At 38.5% G+C, this 16262-nt stretch overlaps 1 protein-coding gene across 4 annotated transcripts in view; it reads right to left on the reverse strand.

Annotated features, from left to right (window-relative positions):
* The window catches only part of LOC107793987 (katanin p80 WD40 repeat-containing subunit B1 homolog KTN80.4-like), a 29783-nt gene extending 14711 nt beyond the window's left edge, over nucleotides 1–15072 (reverse strand). For all 4 annotated transcript variants that reach the window (XR_012700186.1, XR_001649851.2, XM_016616435.2 and 1 more), the window contains exons 1-12: nucleotides 14492–15072; nucleotides 14057–14187; nucleotides 13645–13762; nucleotides 13325–13551; nucleotides 12722–12824; nucleotides 2752–2822; nucleotides 2528–2602; nucleotides 2289–2432; nucleotides 1962–2190; nucleotides 1258–1776; nucleotides 239–298; nucleotides 37–158 (exon numbers count right to left, since the gene is read on the reverse strand). Coding sequence is in view for 2 of the 4 variants with exons in the window: in XM_016616435.2 (XP_016471921.1) it covers nucleotides 37–158; nucleotides 239–298; nucleotides 1258–1776; nucleotides 1962–2190; nucleotides 2289–2432; nucleotides 2528–2602; nucleotides 2752–2822; nucleotides 12722–12824; nucleotides 13325–13551; nucleotides 13645–13762; nucleotides 14057–14187; nucleotides 14492–14522 (1830 nt within the window). In the remaining 2 variants the exon portion in view is untranslated. The remainder of the gene's footprint in view (nucleotides 1–36; nucleotides 159–238; nucleotides 299–1257; nucleotides 1777–1961; nucleotides 2191–2288; nucleotides 2433–2527; nucleotides 2603–2751; nucleotides 2823–12721; nucleotides 12825–13324; nucleotides 13552–13644; nucleotides 13763–14056; nucleotides 14188–14491) is intronic.
* Between the last annotated feature and the right edge of the window lie 1190 nt (nucleotides 15073–16262).

Below are 16262 nucleotides of genomic sequence, written 5' to 3' on the forward strand. Positions count from 1 at the left end.
AACTACTAAAGAAGAAATCTGAGATTAGACAAATACCAAGTTGGTGGAAAGCATATTCTGAGCAGGTACTATCCCAACAACATTGTTGGAAGCAAGACCCTCGTGAGATGGGATCCTGTCTCTCCTCTCCCAATTTGCAACAACAGACCGTGTCCTTGCTAATTTAACAAAAATAGTGTACTAAGTAACGTTCATAGGAATGTTCAGCAACAGACTCAAGATTAAAGAGAAAATTTACCTCTTCTTTGACCTTCTATGGGATAAGCACTCCTACTAATGACATTTCCACGTGTTTCATCTGAAACAAAATTGCCAGATTTCATAAACTATATCTACTCCACAATCCGCATTATTCAAGAAAAGAAAAAGGGATAAAGAAAATTCCATCTGCTAATTACAACATAACAACAACAACAATGAATCGATCGCGAACTAGTTTGGCTCAGCTATACAAATTTGTCTCCACTTAGGTCAATTTCGATCCAAGAGGTAAAAGGTCCAATAAACAATGACACTTACCTTCCAAGAAATCCCATAAACAGAAGAAAACAATAAAGTGCAGCGAAGATCAGTAAAAAGCATAAATAAACCATTCAAAGAAAAGAAGTGTCTTCTCCTTGTACAGCAATGATGGTGAAGGCCACCAATCTATAAGGGAAACAACTGGGAGACCAAATTCTAGCACCGTGTATTCTTCTAGGAATATAAGTAACCGCAAGAACAACAAAAAATATTAATCGAGTTCAGACAAGGCAGGCATTGACATAAAAGGCAGCATGAACATTGTTCGGTGACAAATATCTATATATATACACACACACATAATGTGTGTGCGTTTGTAGAATCAATGGCAGATGCAGGATTACTAGAGAGGGGCAATTTTCTACATATAGAAATGGTTAAGAAAATGATCACAAATTTCCCAAAATTTAATAATTTTGAAGGGTGAGCATATTATGAAAAAGTCAGGGGGCTTCCTGTATACAACCATAATTTATGACAAATATTTCATTAGCAGCTAATATTACTATCCATTTGTTCTACTAGTAAAAGAGTCCACTTGGTACTGCTTTTCAAGGATTCATATACAAGTTCTACCACTCAAAGGTTAATAAATAGTGGATGGCAACAAAAAGAAATAAATGAAAAGGCTATTTCATAGCACAAACACATATAGAACAACAATAGGATAGACGAAAGTAATCACTAAATGTCAGTATTTGATAAAAAGAAAATGGCTGACAAGTTAATACGCACAATTTTCATTTTGGTTTCCAGAAAATAACTCAGGTACTGAATGCGTTTCAAGTTTTGCTGAGACCAGACTCTTGTCATCCTTCACATTCTTCTCAGTTGCTGCAGCTACAGCAATTACTGAAGGGAAATTGTTCTTGTCTGCTGTACTACTGAATTCAATAACCTTGGGGACTTCAATGTCAAACTGTGACACAGCATTTGGTTTCCCAAGGTCTTCCTTGAAAGTTGGAAACCTCCGTGAATCGGAGACTTTTGTCTGCAATGACTGCTGCATTGCCCTTGTTGCAACTCCTTCTTTCCTGGGTTCAGATACTTGCTCCATTCGGTCATTATTTCTTGGAACAATAATGGGTATGACCTCTGACCTATTGACAATGGAAGAATTAGCTGCTGATTGGGCTTTAGCTGAATTCCTCTTCAGACCAGTTGTATTAGGAAATGCTGTGGTGTTAATTGGAGGTGCTTTTGCACCAACACTCAGATTTATTCTTTGAGGAGTGCCAGGTGCACTTGCAGTAGCTTCATTGAGAAGATAAGTGAAGACTGTCAGAACTTTCGGGGAGCCAAACCCAGAGAAGGAAACAAATAAAAATGCTATCAGCTAACAAAATGGGAGGAAATAAAAGAATCTCGACACAAGGTACCAAGCTAACAAATATACGCAAACGAAAAAGGTATTAAAAAAAAAAAGATAAATAGCATACTAGTAAGGGTCCTAGAATCTCTTTGAAGCTCCAAGTTTTGTGATACTGAAAGTCTTCCAAAAGATTTGGTCTCTTTAACAGGATCACAATTTTGAGAAATCAAGAGTCTACCAGAACTGGCTTTGGTACCATCATCCGCCAGATTGGATAAATTCCCACCCGAATTCGGTTTTACATCAGGGTGACCATTTAATCGAGCAGTATTACCCATTGCATATGGTTCAAGACGCTGCATGAAGAAAGCATGAAACAAATTAAACCTTACTTCAAAATCATAACAAGAAGTATATCGTCAAAGATGACTCCAATCAAAAGAAAACTTTTTACCGAAATATCCACAACCCACACTCCAACACAACTTTGATTGTAAGAGCAGCCAAGGAGTTTCTCTTCATGAATATTAAGATCCGACAGCCGAGACCATCCAACATCTACTGTATCATGACATCTAATTGGTTCCCAAGAGCATACCTACAAAAAAAAGGAGCAATTTTTAAGGAAACAACATAAATGCCACAATACATGGAACAACAATTTCTGAAGGAACAGCAAATACCCAAGACTACCTTCAAACTCTCATGCAAACCACAGAGAAGGGTTCTCCCATCGGGATTGAAGGTCATACAACGCACCCCTGATGTCTAGAATTGAGATAAACAAATAGTTAAGCTTTTTACAATCCCTAGACTTCCAAGAAACATGAGAAGCACTCAGAAGCAATATTGTTTTGATTTATTGAAGATGAAAACTGCGAACAAAGAGAAGATGCAAAAAGGATAAAAAGATTAACCTCAGGACCAGCTGAACCTATGAGCTCAAAGGTTTCTAGGTCCCAGAATTTTACCGTTCTGTCGGCAGAACCTGGTGAAGAAAAAGAACAAGAACAAACAATGAGGCAACTTATTGCTATGATGATCAGAATCAATACAACACCTAACAATGAAGATCTCTTTTTATTCGTTTGATCCTCCCACCACCACCATCCCAATCCCTGCTTTCATTGGGTTGTCAGTATTACTAGCTTTCCACTAGATATGCAACAACGATAAACCCAGTTTAATCCCACAAGTAGCGGCTGGGGAGGGTAGTGTGTACGCAGACCTTACCCCTACCTATAAAGGTAGAAAGGTTATTTTCGATAGACCCTCGGCTCAAGGAACAGTAAAAACAAAGCAACAAACAATAGCAGCAACAATGTAATAGGGTAACGGAAGCGAATGACACAACATGTAATAAAGAACCAGGAATAAGAGAATACAAGAATAGTACTAGTACTATTAGTAAGCCTAGGAGAAACTCACGACTACCTGTCAACCTACAACCCTAATCCTCGACCTCCACACCTTCCTATCGTGGGTCATGTCCTCGGTAAGCTGAAGCAATGACATGCCTGCCTAATCACCTCTCCACAATTCTTCTTTGATCTACCCCTACCCTTTTTCAGGCCCGCCATGGTCAACCTCTCACACCTCCTAACCGGGGTATCTATGTATCTACTCTTCACAATGTCCGAACCATCTCAGTCTCGATTCCCACAACTTGTCCTCCACGGAGGCCACTCCTACCTTGTCCCTAATAACTTCATTCATAATCTTGTCTTTCCTGGTATGTCCACACATCCATCTCAACATCCTCATTTTAGCTACTTTCATCTTCTGGACATGGGACTTCTTGACGGGCCAACACTCAGCTCCATTCAACATAGTCAGTCTAACCACCACTCTGTAGAACTTGCCCTTAAGTCTAGGTGGAACATTCTTATCACACAAAACTCCCGAAGCAAGCCTCCATTTCATCCACCCCGCTCCAACGCGATCATCCTCGTCAATCTCCCCGTTGCCTTGGATTATAGACCCAAGATACTTGAAACTATCTCTTTTGCGGATGACTTGAGTAACAATCTTCACATCCAATTCTGGTTCATGCATCCCATCACTGAACTTGCACTCCAAGTATTATGTTTTCGACCTACTCAACGTAAAACATTTAGACCACAATGTATGTCTCCAAACTTCCAACTTAGCGTTAACTCTGCCTCGCATCTTGTCAATCAGTACCATGTCATCAACAAATAGCATACACCATGGCACCTCCCCTTGTATGTGTCATGTCAGCACATCCAACGCTAGGGCAAACAAAAACGGGCAACCCCATCTCCATCTCCACTGGGAAATGTTCTGAGTCTCCTCCTGCAGTCCTCACCCGAGTCTTAACTCCCTCAAAAATGTCCTTAATCACCATAATGTACGCTACCGGGACAACACTAACCTCCAAACATCTTCATAGAACCTCCCTCGGGACTTTGTCATAAGCTTCAAGGTCAATAAACACAACATGCAAGTCCTTTTTCCTCTCCCTATACTGCTCCACCAATCGTCTCACAAGGTGAATGGCTTCTGTAGTTGACCGTCCCGGCATAAATCCGAACTGGTTCTCGAAAATAGATACACTTCTCCTCATCCTCCTCTTCACCATCTTCTCCCAACCTTTCCTAGTGTGACTCACCACCTTTTCCACTAGATATGCATACTTCAAATAAAAAGAACCATTTAGTTTCTTTTTTTTGTGTGTTTAGTAATGATAGGACCTTTTAGTTTCTAGAAACTTCATATAATAGTTCACAAATTCCTATTATCCTTCCCCTTTTCTGGACTGCCATTTCAATCATGAAAGTAAAGCATCCAGCAAATTCAACACCCAGTAATTACACAAATATGTAGCATCACTATTCAGTGAGGTCTTAGTCCATTTTCACACGAGACTCTGCAAGAAACTCAGAATCACATGTTTTCATCTTGCACTTGGGAAAGGAAGGCCTATATTGATTTGAACTATCTCCCCTAGGATGACTATTTGGAAGAAAACTTTCTAAGTATCAAAGGCCCCTTGGAATGTACAGCAAAATAAGAAAAAGCAATTCCATAGGTAATCCCATAACATAGACCACAAGGATACCAAGAAATCACTATATGTATGGATAAGCTGAATAAGCCAGCCAAGCCTCGAAGGATTCTACTATTTTGTACAGATGAAGTAGCCCAAAAATTCACCAGTCATCATGATGTACGTTCAAAGTTTTGCACCTCTCAAGTACGAAGAAGCGAGAAAAACAAAGCACCCCGCTAAAGTTTTTCACAAAACTATAGAAAGTGTTCTTCAAACTCACGTTAGAAGAATGTAAAATGAAAATAAACCTCACCCCCACGTTCTTCAATCCCGCAAGATTGCAAGAACCGTTGAATAAAGGAAGAACAGTGAAATAAAAAGTAAATCACGTTTTTTGAAGCAAGAGCTTAGAATACTAATCACCCGTCATTATTTTCAGCTTATTAAGCCCTTTAAATAGGTTTTACAATGAGTAAAATTGATGAAGTTGAGGAAAACTAATCCTAAGTAAACGAGAATAAGAATAAGGGTAAGAAAAACATATCCTAACTAAAATAGAAAAGAGAATTCTAGTAAGGATGGGATACCAACTAACAATCCTATTTTGACTAGAACTACAAATATAATCCTACTAAAATAAGAATTAAATTGCTAGAAAACAAGAAATAAGAAATCCTAATCTTCAAGGAAAAGAAATTCTAATCTTGGATGGATTCTTGGACTTCTTGAATTTCTTGGATTCTTGGCCTTCTTGATCTTGCATCATTCTCCCCTAGTTGAAAAAACTCATCCTTTGAGTCTAACAACTTCCATAAATGGCGCAAGATTTGCTATAATAAAGAATGAGGACCCAATGCTCACCAGGTTTCAAGTTACACTTTGCTAGCTTATCATAGAGCTTCTTCACATTGTAAGAAAACTTAGCATGTTGTCGAACTAAATCCCACTTTCTAAGTTTCAACTTTCTACTATGCCTTCTCCGTGTAATCATTCTATATTGACTATCAAACTTCAACTAACGATATGAAGTTATTGGTGTTAGAACTTCATGAAACTTAGCCAACTCCATGTCTAGCTATGAATTAAGCATGGAGATCAACGCTCTTCTTGGGAATGCATTAATTGCATCGCTTGTATGCCAATAGTGATTTTGATGATAGCCATACATATTTATGACGTGAGGACATCTAGTTTCTCCAATACATGGACTCAAACTCTCCATTATCCACTCCTTTTTAGGTAATCTTTCCTCTTGTTTATGCATATTTTTATGGACTTTAGGATTGATGCAATATGCTGACTTGTTTGGCATCTCTGAAAGGCGAAAAGTCAACGACACACATGGCTGGTTAATCCAATGGATCGTCATAAAACTTTGGTGGTAATTCCTCAAGTTTTGGATCCAATGCATGTTCCTCATCTCTTTGATATTGGTCTTTATTAGCTTTATCCTCTTCACTACCTTGATTATCTGAATATTTATCATCTTGGACAAAGTGCATTGGTACTCTTATGCCTTGGTTAGCTTCAAACTCTTCACCTTTCTCAATATATCTTGCTTTATGTGGTTGAATTAGTGGATATCGAAGTGGTAGACGCAGTAGGTGTAGACGTTGTGGCGGATTTGGTAGTTGATTTTGAAGCACCAAACCTTCAACCAAGTCAGAGGGTGTTTGGATTGGCTTATAAAAAGTAGCTTTTATGCTAAAAGCCATAAGTTGGTAATACCCAACTTTTGGCTTTTGGCTTATTTTTGTACTTTTCATGCCTAAAAGTAAGTGCTTTTAAGCACTTTTTATCATTGCCAAACACCACACAAACTAAAAAAGTGTTTAAAAGACAATAAGCACTTAAAATAAGCCAATCGAAACACCATCTCAGTGAGATACTTCATTGATTCCGTCAAGCTATTTAACTGCACTTTAATTTCTTCATTGTCTCGTTCAAGGACTGTAGTTCTTAATTACTTATGTGAGAAAGCACGGGAAAAAATATTATTGATATTATTCTCATATGTTAAACATGATACAATAAGCCCTATATATATACATAACATGTCCTACTCCTAATACATATGGGATTAGGGTTATTTACTATTCCCTCTGTTCCAGTTTATGTGAACCTATTTCCTTTTTGGTCCGTTCCAAAAAGAATGAACCCTTTCTAAATTTGGTAACAATTTAGCTTAAAGTTATAATTCTACCCTTAATGAGAAGCTTTTATAACCACACAAATACTCTGGGCCCCATTTGGACTTGTTTAGGACCACAAATTCCAAAAGCCTTCATTTTGTTTCTTAAATTTCGTGCCCAGTCAAACAAGTTCACATAAATTGGAACGGAGGGAGCACTATTTTGTATTTACATAAATATTCTAACACTCCCCCTCAAGCTGGTGCATATAAATCATATGTACAGAGCTTGGTACAATATGTAGTTAATACGAGGGCCAGTGAGGGACTTGGTGAAAATATCTATCGACTTCACAAACTTTATAGCAATATCTCTCGAGAGTATCTTTTTTCTGACAAAGTGACAGTCAATCTCAATGTGTTTGGTTCTCTTATGGAACACTGGATTTGACGCAATATGAAGAGCAGCTTGATTATCACACACAAGTCCCATCTGACTAATCTCACCAAATTTCAACTCCTTGAGCAACTGTTTGATCCAAATTAGCTCACATGTCGCTATAGCCATTGCTCGATATTCTGCTTCTGCACTAGACAGAGCAACCACATTCTGTTTCTTGCTCTTCCAAGATACCAAATTTCCTCCTACTAAGATACAATATCCAGAAGTAGAACGTCTATTAGAAGGTGATCCTACCCAATCAGCATCTGAGTATCCAACGATCTGCTCATGGCCTTAATCCTCAAACAATAAACCTTTGCCTGGAGCTGATTTTATATACCGAAGAATGCGAACAACTACATCCCAACGACTATCACACGGAGAATCCATAAATTGACTCGCAACACTCACAGGAAAGGAAATGTCAGGTCTTGTCACTGTAAGGTAATTTAATTTACCAACCAACCACCTATATCTTGTAGGATCGCTAAGAGGCTCCCCCTATCCTGGCAGAAGTTTAGAATTCGGATCCATCGGAGTGTCAACAGGTCTACAACCTGTCATTCCTGTCTCCTCAAGAATATCTAAGGCATACTTCCGTTGTGAGATCACAATACCTGAGCTAGACTGAGCGACCTCAATACCCAGAAAATACTTTAGTTTGCCCAGATCCTTAGTCTGAAAGTGTTGAAAGAGATGTTGGTTCAATTTAGTAATACCATCCTGGTTATTGCCGGTAATAACAATGTCGTCAACATAGACCACCAGATAAATACAGAGACTCGAAGCAGAATGCCGATAGAATACAGAGTGATCAGCTTCACTCCGAGTCATGCCAAATTCCTGGATAACTGTGTTGAACTTACCAAACCAAGCTCGAGGAGACTATTTTAGACCATAAAGTGACCGGCGCAAGCGACATACAAGGCCACGAGACTCCCCCTGAGCAACAAACCCAAGTGGTTGCTCCATATAAACTTCATCCTCAAGGTCACCGTATAAAAAAGCATTCTTAATGTCCAGCTGATAGAGGGGCCAATGGCGAACAGCAACCATGGGTAGAAAAAGGCGGACTGATGCTATCTTAGCCACGGGAGAGAAGGTATCACTGTAATCAAGCCCAAATATCTGAGTATATCCCTTGGCAACAAGACGAGCCTTAAGACGATCAACCTTATTATCCGGACCAACCTTGACTGCATACACCTAACGACAACCAACAGTAGATTTACCTGAAGGAACAGGGACGAGCTCCCAAGTACCACTCGTATGTAAAGCAAACATCTCGTCAATCATAGCTTGTCGCCATCCTGGATGAGACAATGCTTCACCTGTAGACTTAGGGATGGAAACAGAGGACAAAGAAGATAGAAAAGCATAATAGGGTGATGGCAAACGGTGATAACTTAAACCAACATAATGGGGATTAGGATTAAGGGTGGTCTGTATACCTTTCCGAAGTGCAATCGGTGTACTAGGAAGAGACAAGTTCGCAGTTGGAGCAGGGTCAGTGCAGGACGTGAATCAGCTAGGCCTGATGCTGGGTGCGGACGACGATAATATGTCAAGAGTGGTGTTCATGTGGCGGGGAGTCTAGGAGGAGCCACACTAGACTCCCCAACGGTTGGAATGGGTAAGACTTCTGTGGCGGAAGGTGAAGGAGGAGCTATAGTAGACTCCTTAAAGGTCGGTATAGGTAAGACCTCAGATATATCAAAGTGGTCAGAAGAGGTAAAGAAAGGTTTAGACTGTTTAGACTCAAAAAATGTGACGTCAGAGGACATAAAGTACCTACGAAGATCAGGTGAGTAACAACGATATCCCTTCTGAACACGAGAATAACCAAGGAAGACACACTTGAGAGCACGAGGAGCTAACTTATCTTTCTCAGGGGCTAAATTATGAACGAAACAAGTGTTTCCAAAAACACGAGGGGGAACAAAGTATAAGGGTGACTGGGGAAACAATACTGCATACGAAATCTGATTCTAGATGGGAGATGAAGGCATCCGATTAACCAAATAACAAGCTATGAGAACTACATCGCCCCAAAAACGCAACGGAACATGAGATTCAATGAGAAGTGTGCCAGCAGTCTCAATAATGTGCCTATTCTTTCTCTCTGCAACCCCATCTTGCTGAGGGGTATAAGGACAAGAGGTCTGATGAATAATTCCTTGAGAAGTCATAAACTGCTGAAATTGAGAGGATAAATATTCTAAGGCATCTCACTGCGAAAAGTGCGAATAGAAACACCAAATTGATTTTTAATTTCAGCACAAATATTCTGGAATATAGAAAACAACTCAGAACGATCTTTCATTAAGAAAATCCAAGTATATCTTGAATGATCATCAATGAAACTAACAAAATAACGAAATCCCAAGGTTGAACTGACTCTACTAGGACCCCATATATCAGAATGAACTAAAGAAAAAACAGACTCTGCATGACTCCCAATACTACGAGGAAAGGAGGCTGGGGTATGTTTCCCAAGCTGACATGACTCACACTCTAATGTAGATAAACTAGACAAACTAGGCACCATCTTCTGAAGCTTGGATAAGCTTGGATGTCCTAAACATCTGTGGATTAGGTCTGGAGGATCTATAACTAGACATGCCTTGGAGGAAGTGAGTGAGTTAAGGTAGTAAAGGCCTTTTGATTCAAGTCTTGTTCCAATCGTCTGTCCCGTACTGCGGTCCTGCATAATAAAAGAATCATCAATAAAATATATACCACAATGGAGGGCACGAGTCAAACGACTATCATATGCAAGATTAAAAGGACAGCCAGGGACATAAAGAACGGAATCTAGAGTGACAGATGGTAGGGGATTCGCTTGTCCAACTTCTTTTAATTTAGTTTGAAACCCATTGGCTAAAGTAACAGTGGGAAGAGACTGTGAATACGCAATATTTGACAAAAGTGATTTATTACCAGAGATATGATCAGAAGCGGCTGAGTTCACAACCCATTGTCCAAGAGCACTAGACTGGGAAACACAAGCAAAAGAATTACCAGCAGCTGAAGTATCAGTCTGAGCAACATAGGCTACTTGTGGAGATGTCTGCTTACTTGCTCAATATTGAAGGAACTCATTATACTCCCCCCCTTCAGATAAAGAAAATCCCTGATTACCTGTAGTCTCGGTCTGAGCAACATAAGCATTTTTGGGTGGGCAACCATGTAAAGAATAGCACACGTCACGAATATGTCCAAGTTTATGACAATAAGAGCAGTTGGGTTTAGATCTTCCAAAACGACCTCCTCCTCGTCTATTCTCCATAGTATGAGATGCCCGATTGTCCACTGTCTGGGATGCGAGAATGGATGAATCAAGTGTCTGTGATGAGATCACTGGGTGACTTGGTGCTGCAGCAAGATGAAGTAATTGAGAGAATAATTCATTAACTGTGGGGACAGTCGGACTAGCCAAAATCTGATCGCGTACTGAGCCAAGATCATTAGGAAGCCCAGCAAGAGTAAGAACTAGAAACATCTTTTGTCGTTGCTCTTGCTGCTTTGCAACACTAGCAGAAACTGGCATCAACTTCTCAAATTCCTCCATGACTGCCTGTACTTGTCCCAAGTAAGTAGACATATCTAATTCATGTTTCTTTAATTTGTCATCTGCGATATCACATCATAGACACGAGATATGTCATTAGTGTATAAAGTGCGAGCCTTTTCCCAAACCAAATAACATGTCTGGAATGGACGAAACAAGGGCATCAACTTAGAATCAATAGATCGTCACAGAATATTGCATAATTGAGCATCGATCTTCTCCCAAAGTACTTTGGCCTTTTCATCTCCTTCACTAGACTTCGTGATTAGATGATCTTGAACACCTTGACCTTTACACCACAACTCAACAGACGAAGCCCAAGCTAAGTAGTTTGAACTTCCCATTAAAGGTTCTGAGGTAATCATAACATCGGAATTGCCAGAACCCGGGTTTTTCGACCTGAAGGCATCGACTCCCAAAGACATCATTGGATTATCACCAAATAACATAAAGAGTCAACTGAAAACTCGCTGAAACAGATGAAGGAAACATTGTTTTTGCCAGAAAATTACTGTAGCTGCGGGAAAAAATCAGTGTAGTCGCCAGAAAAACTCAAAGTGGTCGGAATCAAATGAAAACAATATGGGTGGGGTCGGAATTGGTACACGACCCAACTGTTCTGAAGAAATTTTTTCAAAAAATGGCTGAAGGGTGCTGCATGCGTCGGCGCGTGAGCTTCTGGTGGCGCGTGGGGGCGCGTGGGGCTGCTGTTGCAGGAGATTTTTCTGGGGTTTGGTCGCCGGACAGTGGCGACTCTTGTAGTAGTGTTGGATTTTGCACAACACTGACAGAGACAACGCAGACGCAAACAGCCTTGAAAAAGTCACCAAAAAAAGGCTTCCGGTTACTGAATTCTCTTCCCGGAATCGCTGGAATTTATGCACAGCAATAAATCTCTCACAATTGCTCTGATACCATGTGAGAAAGCACGGGAGAAAATATTATTGATATTATTCTCATATGTTAAACATGATACAATGAGCCCTATATATATACATAACATGTCCTACTTCTAATACATATGGGATTAGGGTTATTTACTACTATTTTGTATTTACATAAATATTCTAACAATTTAATTTTTAATTTAAGATCCATTGATGAGGATCACGAATTTGCTATTTTTCTTGTTTGGTGACACGATGAATAAGATAGCAAGTCAAGAATTCGAATCTAGAACCTGTACTCTGATACCAAATTGATGTACTTTCAAGGTTTTGCACCTATCAAGTACAAAGAAGAGAGAAAAACAAAAGCACTCCGCTAAAGTTTTTCACAAAACTATAGAAAGCATTCTTCAAACTCACATTAGAAGAATGTAAGATGAAAAGAAACCTCACCCACACGTTCTTCAATCCCGCAAGACTGCAAGAAGCATTGAATAAAGGAAGAACAATGAAATAAAAAGTAGATCACGTTTTATTTCAAAGTAGATCAGGCAAATGTCGTCAACTACAAGTTCATTATGTGTTGTGTACACACACGTCATCTGTCAATTCAAATATTCAATTATCTTATCCGACATTATACAGCATTAGGAAAGAGATCGCCAACAAATTTAAATCCTACACAGAACATAGCATGCATTGAAAATCTCATTTTCAAGAGCACAACTAAAGTTACTGGCGCCAGCATAATGCAGCAAGCAATAAGACCAGCATTTTGAATACCAGATTAACCCTTCTGATAAAAGAGACAATGTAACAATATGTCAAAGCTTTTAAGCACACCTGTTGCCAGTAGAAACTCATGGGGATGAAAGTCTATGCACTGAATCTGCCCTTCGTGACATTTGAAATCGTGTAAAAGCTTTCCTGCAGTCAAATCCCAAAGCTGCCACAAAATTCAATTATTATCAAAATATTAGAATAATGAAAAAGGTGATTAAATGATCATACATCTACCTGATATAATGTCCACCATTGTTATCATAGAAGAAGATGAGTGCACATGAGATGAAGGGAACTACTCAAAATATGAGATGGCTATTACCGCCACAGACATGGCTATTGGCTTTTCTTTTTTTCCTTGACATGGAAATGGATAAAATAGAAAGATTAACAGAAGTTTATGTTGTCATCATCCATTCAACATGTTAAGCTAGCAATAGACTTATCTAACGCAAAATAGTTTCAGTAGTATGCAGCAAGTTTGAAGTCACAAACATAAAGTGAATGTTTATTAAGTTATAGTATATTGGTTTTGGTCAGCGGGTTATTTTGAACTCTGTGGTCCAGGCATACTCCATAAATTTCTCGCATGGATTATTTCATCAAGCTCTTTATAATCAAATAATTATGGAATAATTGGAATATAAAAGTGAGGGATCGGACCTTGACAGTATTGTCTTCCCCACCAGATACAACCCATCGGCCATCTGGAGTGAACCTGATGGCATTGACACCTCTACTGTGACCTTTGTATGTGTGGATACATCCTTTGCGTCTGATATCCCATATCTTTAGGTTTGTATCTAGAGACCCAGATGCAAAGAACTCACCAAAGGGATGGAAGTCCAATGATATGCAGTTGGATCGGTGTCCAGTGAGCGTACGAACAACTGACAGAGAGAGAGCGAGAGAGAGATTAATATATTTCTTAAACAACAGAAAATGATTTTTATTCCCAATGAAAAGTATTATAACAAGCATACTCTTGGCCTCCTCTAAATCCCAAAGCTTGATAGTACCACTTGCTGCTCCTGCAGCTACCAACACCTCTGAAGAATCAAAGCTAACTGAATCAATTCCGCTTGAATGACCTGACAAACTCTACACAAATACACAAAGAAGACCATGCGTAAATACATAGCCACCACATTTAATCTTCGTCAATGAAAAAAGAAACCAAAAAAAAATAATATAGCACCCAACTAAAGGCCTCGATCAGGGAATATGCATTATGCCCATCCAGAAAAGGAAAATACTGAACAACTAAAAAACAGCAAATTCGGCTGCACATTCTTAAGTTTCAATCCATTTTAATCGAAAAGCTTATCTTTCAATGCAGATAGACAAACCTGAAATGAAATAACAGCAAAAGGAGATGATAAGTGAGAAACTGACCAAGATGGCATTGGGCTTGCCAATGGCCCAAAGGTTAACCTTGTGATCTTCTCCTCCGGTTACAAGAACCCTGGATGACTTGCGTCCAATCTTCAAGCAGTTCACGCTTAAAGAATGAGCTACGAATTCCTCTATAACAAAGTATTATCAAGGTTTTCCAAAATATGGCTCGACTTCTTTACCTTTTTACCCAAAGAAACTAACTCAAAAATTAAGAACCTAATCAAAGCTTTTCAACTAATCAACAAGAGATCTATGGAGAAGGATGATGCTATTTTTATTCTCCATCCACTAGATCCAAGCAAACTCAAGGGTATGTCTCCACATTTTCCAGCATAGTAAACAAGAGATTGAGAAAATATCAATCTCTCGCTAGGATCAAAACCACATTTTCCAGAAAAAGCAAAAAATAAATAAAACAAATGAAAAGGATACGTAGCTTATAAGCACGCTTAGTAGTAGTCATGGAGAAAAGTCAAAATCGGGCTCGAGAATGGAAATGGAAACGGCTGAAAAACCTAGCAACGGCAGCGTAGAAGGCGAGAAATGCCAGTACGGCTCTCGTCATATTACTGAATCTGCTGAGAGCGAGACACGCTCAGGATCTCCATGAACCTCCTGCACATTTTCGCTCTCTCTTCAGCAACAGCAACAACCACCGCCAACTACTACTAGTACTGCAGGAAAAGGGCTTCTCTTTCAAAATGCTCCCTACAGAACCACTTCTCCAATTCGTAGCGTGCGACCCTGACAGTTCTGCCCTTTTGTTATTTCGTCCTTAGGTCTGGACTGAGAGTTGCAACAATGGCAGAGGACGGAATGGGTTTAGCAACAACGGCGCGTCCTTGCTCTACTCAATTGTAGCTCCAACAGCTTCTGATGGCTTCCTCTGAAGAACGATGGCGAAATATACAAGGAAGGAAAGAGGGGGAAGAGAAGAAATGGCGTTTTCTAGATCCCCTTTCACCATCTTAGGTAGACAAACAACAATAGTAGTAATGTTTAATCTTAGGAGTAATTTTTTTTAAAATGATACTCCCTCTTAATCTTGCCGAGTTTTTCAAAATAAAATATAAAAAAATAATATAAATCACAATAATTAAGATTCAAAATACTTATATTAAAAAATCATATTTGACTCTCGAAGTAGGACATATAGAATAATATTTTTAGATTTTAAAAAAAAGCAGAATTAATAATTCTAGTATTTCTTAAAATTAGAAAACCTTAGTAGCTCTGTCTTCAATTAGTACTTTAAAGGGCAAAGGTGTAGGGCGAGACATTTACCTAGTATAAAGTGAAGGTAAGCCTCAAGACATAGAGCGCAAAGGGATCTCAACTTATAAATTATTAAATTGCATAACAGCGTTGTAAAAATATGAAAAAGTAGATTTAAATTTCGTATAATAGTAATAGATTTTTAAAGAAGTGTGAGTTATATCAATACAAATTAAAATTAGAGACGTTAATATTTATTTTTACTCTGATTACTTAGTTAATTTTTTGCGAAATTATTTAAAATATTAATGATTTTTCATGTATAATAAGCACATATAATTTTTAATTAAGTAAAAAATTATTGTAAGTTAATAGTCGAATTCATGTTGCATATTTCTTCGTTTATTCGTGGAATGAAGTCAACATTTTTTGTTGAGTGATTTAGTTTTGTTTGAGGAAGTGAAGCAAATATAAAATATAAAATAACTGTAATGTAATTGTTTGTTATCATATTAAACTTTTGAAACTAAATTATTTTTATTTGCATTTTGATACTTAAAATGTACTTCTAAAGGTACTAATGGGTTATTTTAGGTCCTCCATCATTTTGCCATGAAAGTACTCATATCGACACATAAAATGGAGTTGCAGAGATAATTAACACAATCGTTATCCTCGTTCCCTTTCCTTGTTGTATACTCACACTCTTCGATATCACAATATTGAATTGTTCATGTCTCCTCGTTACATTTGTTATTCATATTATGAACAATTTTTGCTTCTATATATGGCTCCATACGGCCTATAAACACTTCGTTTGTAAAAGAATAATTACTATTGTTTTTTATTTTCTATCTTGTTTGTGGTCTTCCTCTAATCAATACCACAATATTAAACTCTTATCGTTTCCTCCTCACTATTTGATGGCCGCACAACATATGAACATCACTCACTTTTGCCTCTCTACGACCTATGAACACTCTTATTA

This window comes from Nicotiana tabacum, chromosome 16 (genome assembly GCF_000715075.1).
Source record: "Nicotiana tabacum cultivar K326 chromosome 16, ASM71507v2, whole genome shotgun sequence".
Lineage (NCBI taxonomy): Eukaryota > Viridiplantae > Streptophyta > Magnoliopsida > Solanales > Solanaceae > Nicotiana > Nicotiana tabacum.